Source organism: Lissotriton helveticus, chromosome 1_1, assembly GCF_964261635.1.
Source record: "Lissotriton helveticus chromosome 1_1, aLisHel1.1, whole genome shotgun sequence".
Taxonomy (NCBI): Eukaryota; Metazoa; Chordata; class Amphibia; order Caudata; family Salamandridae; genus Lissotriton; species Lissotriton helveticus.
Genome location: NC_136057.1, coordinates 2,084,749,750 through 2,084,762,767, shown reverse-complemented (window position 1 = coordinate 2,084,762,767; position 13,018 = coordinate 2,084,749,750). Strand labels below are relative to the sequence as shown.

General features: G+C 40.1%; 1 protein-coding gene across 1 annotated transcript in view; it reads right to left on the bottom strand.

Annotated features, from left to right (window-relative positions):
- MCOLN3 (mucolipin TRP cation channel 3) overlaps positions 1–13,018 on the bottom strand; it is a 486,326-nt gene that overhangs the window by 282,140 nt on the left and 191,168 nt on the right. Inside the window, exon 4 of the mRNA XM_078659269.1 lies at positions 1,359–1,512. Within this exon, the coding sequence (XP_078515395.1) occupies positions 1,359–1,512 (154 nt within the window). The remainder of the gene's footprint in view (positions 1–1,358; positions 1,513–13,018) is intronic.

Genomic DNA, 13,018 nt, shown 5'->3' with positions numbered 1-13,018 from the left:
AAGACAATGAAAAGTGTGCATTTAATTGTTTATCGGCTATGTTAGTAAGGCTATAATGTCTAGTTTCTTTCAGTAGGGTGTCAGATGTTAGGGCTTTAGATATTTTGGCTATGCATTTCCGATCAATAAGGCATATTTTACAATAACAAGACTTAACAAACATTCATCTCCTACTATAGAATTTTAATCTTTTCCCTAGCACACTTAGTTGTGTGTAAGTAAACAAATATGAATATTAATAATTATTAACTGCTTATTATTTTACATACAAAATTGATCCAAACTCATTTACCATCAATACATCAGTTTGTAGGACTGTTTTTCATTTATTCTGAAGGATCATAAATACTGTACATAATCTATAAAATTCACTAATTTCACATTTTTTCTTTACCTCATGATTAAATGAAAGGCCTACACCAACACCCTCATTCCACCCATTCACACTCATTCACCCTCACATGCACACTAAGATACCGCTTGGATGGCAGACTCTTGTCCCGATGTATATGGACAAAGGAATGAATAACTGTTATGACTCTTGCTTGTGTTTTGTTGTTATCTATACTCTTTTGATCTCTTCATGGATTATAGATCCTTGCACATCAAGTAAAGAGGATTTTTGTGTACAGCCAAACCTCCATTTATAGTGTTTGGTGTCTTTCTTTTGTGTTATTGTTTTCTGTAATGGAGAATTGGTGGAATTGTAATGTTCTTTGAATGTGCTATAAATAAACTGTAGGAAAGGTAGATGTATAATATTAACTTCCTTTGTCTTTAATAAAATCAAGACTTTCCTTTACTGTTAGATAGGAGAATCTTCAATTACACCCAAGAAATGCTGGGGCCTGATCCAACAGGATCTCAAATCCTATATTTTCTGTCTAAAAGAGAAAATGCCTGTCCAAAGCAGGTACAGCCACAGTCATTGAGTTAGTATAGGAGAGTGGCCTCCAATGGGACCCACACATACGGGTCAGGAAAATATTTGTTATGTTACTATTTTTGCACTATTTGCCCTCAACATTTCGGCAGGTAAACCTGGTGAGAATCTTGTTGGGAAACAGCATGAAATTCTAATTTATGTGCCAAAGAATAGATGTATGCATTCCATGAGCTGAAAGTTCAGCTTGGGCACACAAAGACATGTTGTTTTGAAGGAAAGCTCTCCTGTAGTCCACTGTCAGCATTATGAGATTCCCTTGTCAGCCTGAAAGAAAAGTGGAAGTGGCTGAGGTGTCCCCTAAATTGGAACGTTAGTGGGCACCTCAGACACTTTAACAAGAGATTCCACTTGCCATGTCATGGGCGATATGGAGGACACTGACTAATTTCCAGCAAGTAATAATAATGCTTACCAGTTACAATTTCTGGATCAATGTCAAAGGTACCATTTTCTGGGAAGATGTTTACTTGCTTGTACATCTCTTGACACAGACTGAGAGGTTCATCTTCTTTGCCATCATTGTCAAAGGCGTAAATCCCAAGGGATATGTTGCGCAACTGTAGGAACTAAAACAAAGCAGAAATTAGGAAAATTTGTCAAAAGAGCCGCAAGGTAAATACATAAGTGCCTCTAGTTCTGAGCCATTTTATCTGTAGACCACACCCACTGTCAATGTGAAATTAGAATAAGAATTGCGAGTACAGAACTGAAAATAAAATGGCTGATTAACTTATTTGGAGTGGGTCAAACATTCGATTTAGGTTTTAGAAATTTTCCGTAGAGTACAAATGAGTATAAATGAGTTTTATATATATATTTTTCACAGTGAGAGTAACATATGTTTTTTACTACGGGCAGCTACAGAAACCCATTACTGTGTGCTCAAATAAATGTAGATATTCCCTAGCTTTGATGGTCAGAAAATCTTGATTTTATTAAAGACACAGAGGCTAATATTAATGCAGTCTCCTTTAGTGTCTCTACTCACGGCAGCACCTATAAAGAATAGAGAACTTTAAGAAAATTCCAGTCTGAACAAGAAGCCAGAACACCCAGCCATCATACTTCTTTTTCAGTGTAATGCCAAACATTACAAATAAGAAAATATTTCAACAACATTTGGAAACATTAACAAGACCAAAGTCCAAACAAAACTTTCTCAAATTCTGAACACCTTATCTTCATTTGTCCAATCTTTTTCCATCTTCTTCTTATTCTTGAACACGAGGTATAAGAAAAAGCAACAGCCATAAATACTGTGCTTGCCAAAAGGGAGGGATAATATTAGCCTCCATGTCTTTAAATAAATTCAGATTTTCAGACCTTCAAAGTAGGGGAAAATCCTGATCCATTATAAAAATGTCTTTCAAATAAATGATCAGATGCACTCCTCGTTAACTTAAAAATGTTCTGACTCGATGAAGCACCTTCGTAAAACACCAAGGGGTGGAAGACAGACCAAATGTTAGACAAAAAAAACACATTTTCTCCATCCATTTGAATAGGAGAAACCTCTGATGTGGTTCCCAAATTGGAACCTTCAAATAAGCATCCTTCAAATCTTAAAAAGTCATCCAATCTCTTGCCTGCAACACATCCTTTAACATATACATTCCTTCCATCTTGACGTGATAATAAACAACCCACTCGTCCAGTTGGCTTAGATTTATGACAGGCCTCATGCCCTTGTCCTCCTTTACCATTAGGAAAATGTTGCTCAAGAATCCATTCACAACATTTCTCACCTCCACAATCGCACCTTTCCTTTCTAGTTCTAGACTGTCTCTGCTCGCTAGATCTGAATACAATCTTATAATTTATGGGAGCTGGTACTATACTGGCTCCTCCAGAAAATCTATATGGTATCCTAATACCAGGGATCTCTTGTCATTTGAGTCTAGTTTCGAAAAAATTGAGAAAGTCTGTCTCCCAACTTTAACTTGATTACAGAAGGGTCTTGTCCTACCTGATCCCCGGTTTTGAGGGCTTCCTCTAAACCTAGATCTTTGTCTCTGGGGATAGAAATGTCCTAGATGGTAGGAGATCTGGTACTGGTAGGGCCTGAATCCTTGTGTAAACAAAGATCTATGATGCCCTGCCCTCAGCCAGGGAATCAACCTCTCGTTTCCCCAGCCCCACCACAAACACGCCGGTCAAAGAACTTTTCAATCTCCCGCTGTGACTGTTGCAAGGAAATGGATGACCTAATGTAAATGGACATCTATTTTATGAAAGTGTTGCCAAAAAGCATCCCATTTGCCATCGGGTCTTTTTTCAGAAAGATACTCTTCCTTCTCTCTACAGATATGGCCATGTTCACATGACTGGGGTGAGTGTCTGAAAAGTTTCAGTGCACTGTCCATCATCTCTTTGTGTTAGTTTTGTTTGCCCTAAGTTGCCAGGGTATGCCCAGACGTGGGTCCCTTGCTCACCTTGCCACTGGATTCCTGCTAGCCAGGCTGATGAGGGGTGTTACCCTGAAACTGGTCCCAGGATGCTTGCTTCCGCTCCAGGGAAGACCTGGCTTTGCTGTTCGGGCTGGACTGTTTCCATAAAGGACAGGGTCAAGACTGATTTGCATATGGTTGGGTCTGAACTGGGTTGGCAAAGTAGGTTAATAAATGATGATGGATTCAACCCAGATCTGTGACTGGGAGTGAGTGTCTGAAAATTTTCAGCGCTCCGTCCATCATCTCTTTGTGTTCGCTTTGTACGCCCTAAGTAGGCAGGGTATGCCCTGACTGGGTGCCTTGCTCACTATGCAACTGGATTCAAGCTAGCCTGGCGAATGAGGGGTGTTACCCAGAAACTGGTCCTAGGATGCTTGTTTCCAGTCCAGGGAATACCTGGCTTGGCAGTTTGGGCTGGACTGTTCCCATGAGGAACAAGGTCAAGACTGATTTGCATATGGCTGGGTCTGAACTGGTGTGGCAAAGTGAGCTAAAGAATGATGATGGGTTCAACCCAGATCTGTGACTGGGGATCATGGTCTGAAAAGTTTAAGCGCTCCATCCATCATCTCTTTGTGTTTTTCGTGTTACCTAGGAGACACTCTACTCTCCGGACTCAATCTCCCAACTCTTCCGCATCCAAAGCCTTCTTAGTAACATATGCTTCCTCCGCCATAACAAATATTTTTGCTAATGGGCCAATGAGGTCCAATAATCTATTTTGGCACATTCTTAGACCCATGTCCAAGCCTTTCCTATAGTTCCAACCATCTTTACCTATGATGCTAAAATCAAGATCAGAAGTCAAGATCAGGTGCCATTTAAATGTTATTGCCCATGTTCGGTCTAGGAAACCTTGATCGTAATCTCATCCTAAGATCTTTAGGGATGTTCTTACGCAGCCATGTCTCCATATATTCTGCCACATGAGGTGTGGTGACCAATCAGGGGAAAGTGGATGCATTAAAACCATTGGGTCAAACATAAACTCTCCTAGAGAATCAATAAGAGACCCAAATCCATTACCTTTAACCCCTTCTACCTGTCCTGTCAGCTGTACAGTGTCAATGTCTTCTTCATCCGTATCAAAACCAGATGAGCAACTTAACTCAACCTCTGCACTATCAGTTGAATCATCACATAGGACAGTAGGATGTTTGTGAACACCAACTGGTACTGGATCCTTTTTCTGGTCCCCATGTGTGTCCTCAACACTTCCTTGATTTGTGCAGCCACAAAACCCAACGTCTGCCACTGCAGATTTACTTTTCTTTGCTTTAGCCTGATCAACTCCTAGATGTTTACATTTTCTGCTCACCTTACCCCATATCCTGACAACTGGGCCCTCACCAGCTGACCAAAACCGTTCTCCCTGAGTAGAAACCCCCCCTAGTTTGCAGCTAAAAAAAAAAAAACATTTCAACAAATCTGTTGAAAATATATACAATATATTAGCAATCTTATCCTCTATGGAAACATTCATATCCTTCACCACATTTCCCTCTGGAAACCACTACTTAATGCCAATAACAAATCTAAGAGCCCTTACTGAATAAACTGTTGCCTTTTCTGAAGTAAAAAACACTCAGGCACCAGCTGTCACCCTGAGAAACGGTGTACGAAGCCCAATGTTGTGTATACCTTTCAATTAACTAATATTGAGCTGATCCCAATGTACCAAAATCGCTGCTGTGCATGCCATAGTCCTTTCTTTCTTTCAAAGCCCAAGCCAAAATAGGCTTCTGTCACAAAAATAAGTTGCTGGCATTCAGTGATCCCCTAGGTCAGGTTTCAGTTTCAAATCAATATTGTCACCTAAATTAAAGGCAAAATCCCCTACACCAAATGAGCCACCATTTACTCTCAAAATCGTGTAGGCCTTAAACTGCTTATCTAGTACTCGCACACCTCATGTGCGGGCTAAAGCAAAACCTTTGGATCGGATGCAGTAAAGAATTGGTCATACTGAGCTTGCGCACCCCTCCGGTGGCTAGGAAACATTGGATGTGGCATGCTGCAACTTAATGATCCTCTGATCGAATGCTGTGGTTCTCAAGGCAAAGGAGCAGCACAACCACCAATGGCCAACACAAAATGCTGTATTTGAATTTCTCTTCTTTCTACAAAGAAAAGTCCATTGCGCCTAACAAATATATACATTTAAAAAACATACCAAAGGCGGCTTGGTTAAAATTGACAATAAAATCTAAAAATATTGCAATGTATTCAAATGTATGCATTCATCAAAAAACGCCTACACATCATCAAAAGGTACCACACATGCCTCACACTCACCAAATACTCATACTAAGTAGGTAAACAGATAATTATCCATAAATGGTATCCTTGTTGTTATAAACACTTCCCCACTGATACGCTTGTATAAGAAACCAAAAGTTTACTTCTCTCTGAGAGCAGCAGCAAAAAACAAGGATGATGGATGGGTGTTCTGGCCTCTTGTTCAGACTAGAATTTTGCTAAAGTTCTCTATTCTTTAAAGGGGTTGCTGTGAGTAGTGGCAATACAGGAGAGTGCAATAATGTTAGCCTCCGGTCTTGCCATTAAATTATTTGTCATGCTGGATAGCCATTTGTGTATCCAGGAGTATAGTGTAGTGTGTCATAGCAATGTACACTACACTTTTTTTGTTGGTATCAGGGGGCAAGAAAAGCCTCTTCTGCCCCTGGAGACCCTTGGGCACAGGCACCCCCAGTCCTTCGGGGACTTCCCAACCCATCAGGAAGCCCCAATCCTTCCAAGGCCTAATGATATCTGGGAGACATAGGAGACATCATTCATCATAATGCCATTGGTGTGTTTGACTTGTATTATAAGTGGAGAAGTGTGGCTCACCGATTAGAGCGGCAAACCCTGAGGCAGAGGTCTGGTCCGGGACCAGGGTTCAATTCCCGATGCGGCAGGGTCTTGGGCTCAATGTCCACGGACTCGATAATTCCCGCCTAGGTGCCTACTCTAATCATGGGTCCCACTCTGCAACTCTGGGCAATAGCTTGCTTAATCTCCACAACGGCCCCGAAAGCGCTAGGATGCCTGGCCTCACCTTGGAGGTGCCCAGTAAGGGGGCATCTCACAGGGAAAGCCAGGAAGGGTTCCACAGCGGTATACAGCGCCAAGATACCTTTCAGGTGATAGTGCGCTTTACAAGTATACACACATTTACATTTACATTTACATTATATATCACTGTGCCCCTTTCTAACTATAAAAGCATCAGTAGTTATTATCCTGGCCCAACAAATGCAAAAACACACCTACTGGGAAATTCTTTGATGAGTTGTCCCCTTAAAACTCAAAATAGTCTACTCTCTTTACCAAACAGTTGAACACTTGGCTCTATCTGCTGCATTATAAATCACTGTTGTGTAGTTTTATGTTAGTCTATACTAACACACTCTTAAGACAACAGCTCATCATTCTAAATTCTCATTCATTCACGTGTAAACTCTCATTCATTAGTGATATAAATTTTAAAGGTACAGAAAGTATTTTGTTGAGGGTCAAAAATTCTTCCTTATTCCACTGCCAACTATTGATTTGGTCTGGAGGTATGATCATTTACCAATTAAAGGTTGAACCTCGTGCACCGAAGACAAGGAGATAAAAGGTAAATTGTTGTTTGAATTGTTAAAAATGGATACTAAGTGTTCTTTATTTATTTAGAAAAGTAAACAATAATTTCTTCATCATATATGAAACAACCACCAACTGGCACTTACAGCTAAAATCACCTGGTTTTACCGGGTGCCCTTCTTGCAAAGCAGCCAGGTCACTATAGCTTGACTGGAATTGTGCCTGTGTATGTGTGTGTTTGTTTGTGTGTGTGTGTGTGTCTCTCTCTCTACATTGCGCTCTCTCTTTCCTTCTCTTTCATACTTCTGTGTTTATGTGTGTGTGTATATATGTATGTATGTATGCATGTATGTATCTATCTATCTATCTATCTATCTATCTATCTATCTATCTATCTATCTATTTTTTTTAATCTATCTATCATTGATAGGCTCTACCTGAGTCTTCATAAGACTAAGTCCAAGTCAATCAAACAAACTTACGTGAGACAGAGTTCAAGTAAAAGCTTCTGCTGATAGGTTATTTCAAAATTAAGATCATTAGAGAAATCAAAAAGTGGTTAGTTATTCAATAGAAATGAATGTCCCAATAGTAAATGAAATCAAATAACGTGAGACAATCAACATATGGTCTGGCTCAAAATAAAGCAAGCAGCCAGAAACTACAGTTCAGGAAGAGGACCAAGATAGAGTCTGACTCCAATTAAGAGACAGAAAAGTATATGTATTAATGACAGACTAGCACAGAGTTCGAACAGTTAGAAGGCAAAGAAAGTCATGGGAAGTCAAATAGGGTCTAAGAAAAAGTAGGGAAGTAAAGTCACAGAAAATCCTAGAAAGTCTTGGAAAGTCTGGCACATATCCCAAAATCATCATCTTTTATAGGGTTTTACACAGAAAAGCCACACCCGTTCAGTGGTGAGATGTGACATAATAGGGATGAACTAGCAAAGTATGATTCTACTAAGCCAAGGAGCATTCTAATACACTAGATACATTCAATAAGATACATCTAGAAGCATTAACGTCTGGTACATATGAATACATACATATACTGCCCATGGCTGCATAATTACCTATGACATCATTGATAACATTACTGCAACATCTGAAATGACATCATTAATTACAACACTGTGCTTGGCGTGAGAGCGAGTTATACTTACTTTAGAGCACAAGTTATAGTTACTTGAGATAAGTATAACCAGTGAATTTCGGTGGTTCTGTTGGTTTAAAATGGTATGATTAAACTGACATTTTTCCCTTAAGTGTAACCTCTGCTTTTTGCAATGAAAAAATAAATAAGTATAAAATATATATATATAATACATATAAATAATATATATATTTATATGTATATTTATATACATACACATATCTATATGTATATATTCACTCATCACATCACTCACCTATAAAGCTACCCATACAGCAAGTCAGTTACCCATAGAGCCACTCACAGTCACATATTCACCGAAACAGCTACTCATGCACCCACTCACTCACCCATACAGCCTCTCAACACAGCCACGCACTGACCCATCAAGCACTCATCCACACAACCACTTACATACCCCTTCACATATCAATACAAGTACTCAAACATCTGCTCACTCACCCATACATCTATTCACAGACACTTTACAATACACACCAACTCACTTAACTAAACAGCCACTCAAACAGCCACTCACTCATATAGCCACTTACACAGGCAGCCAGTCACTCACTCATAAAGACATTCAGATACCCACTCACTCACCCATTCAGTCACTTACACAACCACTCACTCACCAACGTAGTCAGTCACACAGCCACTCATTCACAGACACAGCCTCTCACATACCTAATTATACAGCCATACAGCCACTCACACACCCATACCAGCACTCACACATGGATACACACAGTCACTCACATAATATATGCTTGAAATAGTATCACTCATTAGTAGTATAGAAAATATACTATTTCAACTTGTAGTGCCTTGGTATATATGTTTAGCCCTCATAAACATTTAATCAACATACTGCATTCAATGGATGATTTTATGAGTGATGCCACTGACCATGTCATCAGTGTTGTAATATGTGAGGTCATAAGCAGCGCATTGCGAGGGCATACGTTATAGTTAGCTCAGGTAATTTCACGGGTTGCATATGAGTGAAATGTGAGCCTAACTATAATATCCCTGTAACTTTTGTTTTTTTTTAAAGTGAATTTCTAAGTTTTTTTTTTATTCTATTACCTAACTATAACGTCCCTGTAACCTTTGTTCTTTAAAGTAAATTTCTAAGGTTTTTATGTATTTTATTTCCTAACCATAACCACTAACCTTTGACAGTGAGAGTGAGTGAGTGCATAAGTGTCTCAGTAAGTATGTGAGTGTGTGTGAGAGTGTCTGAGTGGGTCTTTCAGTGGGTGTGTGAATATCTGAGCAGGTCTGTGGGTGGGTGCATGAGTCTGTGAGGGGGTCTGTGAGTGAGTATGTGAGTGTCTGAGTGGGTTTGTGAGTAGATCTATGAGTGCATGAGTGAGTCTGTGAGTGGGTACATGAGTGGGTGTGTGAGTGCTTGTGTTGGTCTGTGAGTGGTTATTGGAGTGCCTGTTGAGTCTGTACCTAAGTCTGGGAGTGGTGCTATGGGTCTGTAAAAGGGAGAACCATGGACTCTGCTCTCTGCAGCAGATGACAAGAAAGAACACACTTGTCACACTGACTATAAATAAATATATATATATATATATATATATATTTATTTATTTATTTTGCTCGGACAGAACTTCACCGCCGCCGCTCTGTACTTCCGGGTGCTCACTTCAGCGACGGTGACGCGCTAAGTATTTCCTTCACTTGGCAAACGATGCTCAGGCTTGCAGCAATGAAAAGCACACACGGAGTGGTTATAAAGCTAAGGATGCTTTATTCGGTGCACAAGTCCTCTCCCCCATATCCCTTTCGACAGACGCGTTTCGCCTAGCGGCTTTTTCAATGTCGATTAACATATAGTGATTCAACCATTTTAAACCCTCCAAACGTCATCATAACCATGAAAACAAAAGATGGACTTTTGACCAAAACAAACAATGACAATTTGTATGGTGGCCATCTTGTAGAGGGTTAATAAAATGCAATAATAACAATTTCATTTGTAAAGTGCAAGTGCTACAAACTATTAAACAAAATATATAAACCAAAATTAAAGATTTAAAAGACATTTCTTTAAACAGGTTCTGATTTTGTGTGCAGAGCAAATTCATAATCTGCTTAATACTTTCCCTGTCACAAATCTTACTCACAGCAGGAAGAAGAAAGATCAGATAATATCCACCAAATCAGCAAACATTAGATCAATTTCTTATGTCACTAAACCTGCTGCGTTAGCACAATTGTGCCCTGTATGGGCTCTTTCTTCCTTTTATATGTCTAGCTAGGATTGCTGTTATAGAACATTCCTATCATCTAATGCTGCCGTATGAAAGATGAGGGATATGCGAAGTTAATAGAATAAATGTATCTTTACATGTATAAATTACATTTTTTTTCATTATATCTATTAGTCTTACAATTCAACTGCTTTTCTATGTGTAACACTGCCACTGCTTATTCTAGGTCTGTCCAGAGTTCCTCATCGTTGTTGAGTCCAGCCGGACTCATACTTTGAAGTTTCTATTATATAACGGGACTCCTTGGCTCTGAGTTTTCTTAATCTATCTCCACCCCTTTCATGCTTATCCACCCCGTCAATACAATAATATTGCACGGGGTGGATAAGCATGAAAGGGGTGGAGGTAGATTAAGAAAACTCAGAGCCAAGGAGTCCCGTTATATAATAGAACTTCAAAGTATGAGTCCGGCTGGACTCAACAACGATGAGGAACTCTGGACACACCTAGAATAAGCAGTGGCAGTATTACACATAGAAAAGCAGTTGAATTGTAATACTAATAGATATAATGTAAAAAAAATGTAATTTATACATGTAAAGATACATTTATTCTATTAACTTCGTGTATTCCTCATCTTTCATACGGCAGCATTAGATGATAGGAATGTTCTATAACAGCAATCCTAGCTAGACATATAAAAGGAAGAAAGAGCCCATACAGGGCACAATTGTGCTAACGCAGCAGGTTTAGTGACATAAGAAATTGATCTAATGCTTGCTGATTTGGTGGATATTATCTGATCTTTCTTCTTCCTGCTGTGATTAAGATTTGTGACAGGGAAAGTATTAAGCAGATTATGAATTTGCTCTGCACACAAAATCAGAACCTTTTTAAAGAAATGTCTTTTAAATCTTTAATTTTGGTTTATATATTTTGTTTAATAGTTTGTAGCACTTGCACTTTACAAATGAAATTGTTATTATTGCATTTTATTAACCCTCTACAAGATGGCCACCATACAAATTGTCATTGTTTGTTTTGGTCAAAAGTCCATCTTTTGTTTTCATGGTTATGATGATGTTTGGAGGGTTTAAAATGGTTGAATCACTATATGTTAATCGACATTGAAAAAGCCGCGAGGCGAAACGCGTCTGTCGAAGGGGATACGGGGGAGAGGACTTGTGCACCGAACAAAGCATCCTTAGCTTTATAACCACTCCGTGTGTGCTTTTCATTGCTGCAAGCCTGAGCATCGTTTGCCAAGTGAAGGAAATACTTAGCGAGTCACCGTCGCTGAAGTGAGCACCCGGAAGTACGGAGCGGCGGCGGTAAAGTTCTGTCCGAGAAATCAATGTGGCCACCAGCCCGGAGGCTTTGAAAATGTTAATAACGCCGATGGAAATGCAAGTGTGAAAAAGAGAGCGTTTTCCGCGAAAAGAACTTGCGGACTGGCAGATCAACGAACTCCGAGGTTGCAGTGACGAACCGTTGGAACGTGACACGACTTCCGTGAGGGAGCTGCGGCGCCGACCTTGGTGAGTCTTTGCTCCATCGTGTGTCTCCGATACTGCTAACTGTCAAATGCCTCAAGCCTCTATTCCGAGGAGTAGAAAAGCGGTGCGCTCCAACCCTCTCCCCCTCCCCGCTTTAGACAACCAGTGCAAGTGCTACTGAGGGTGCTATTATATCACGCGTATTACGTTGACAATCTTCACGACATGTCTAGCGTTAAGGAACACGAAGAAATGGCTACAGGGATGTTCAAGCCCAATTCCGGTGGACGGCCCAAACAAAATACAAACAAGTCAATTACAGCGACTTCTGCCAGTAATTTATCCACACTTTTTCAAGCATTAGAAAAAGCCCACGAGAGGGAATTAAGAAAGTGGTGGGAAGCCACCTCTCTACAAGGATATGTAGACTGTGATCGAATTCCCAGGGGACTTAGAATTTACACGGTACCAGCCTACGAGAACCCGAACCCCCAACTCCTCAAAGATTGGGCCATCTATACCGCTGAATCAGCGAAAGGCATGGTAAAAATGCTAATACACTATGCTTGGAGTGACAGGAAGAAAGCTCTTGTCAAAATAGAAAGACTGGAGGATTTAATTGGGAAAGAGCACGACACCGTGAATATAACTGACCTTAGAGATGCTATGCTCAAAAGATTGAAGGATTATGAACAGACGATCAGACGAAGAAAACAAAGCAAGTTTGATCGCGACGAACAGGACTACTCCACAGGACGCCTTCTGACCTTCGCAAGGAAATATGACAATGCCCGAAAGAAATTAAATAAAGCTGGTACAACTGTCACGGAAGATCAGGTAACATCAGAGTCAGAAGTGGAGTTGAACGAACATCTGGAGAAAGTGGCCAGAGCGGACATAACGTAGAAGTTGAGACAGACCCCCTGTTTTTTCAGGAATACAAACTGATCAGGGAAAGTCGTCAAAGAACAACACAACAGACACATATCCCGGTACAGCAAAAATCGAAAAATCAAAAAGGAAAACAAGGCGGGGCAAAAAAGGTGGCAGAACAAATGCCAACGCAGAGAGAAACCAGGAGTCAACGGAAGAAAAACAAAAACTAAATGACAAACCGGCACAAACAGTGGTCAATCTCTCTAATAGAACCCT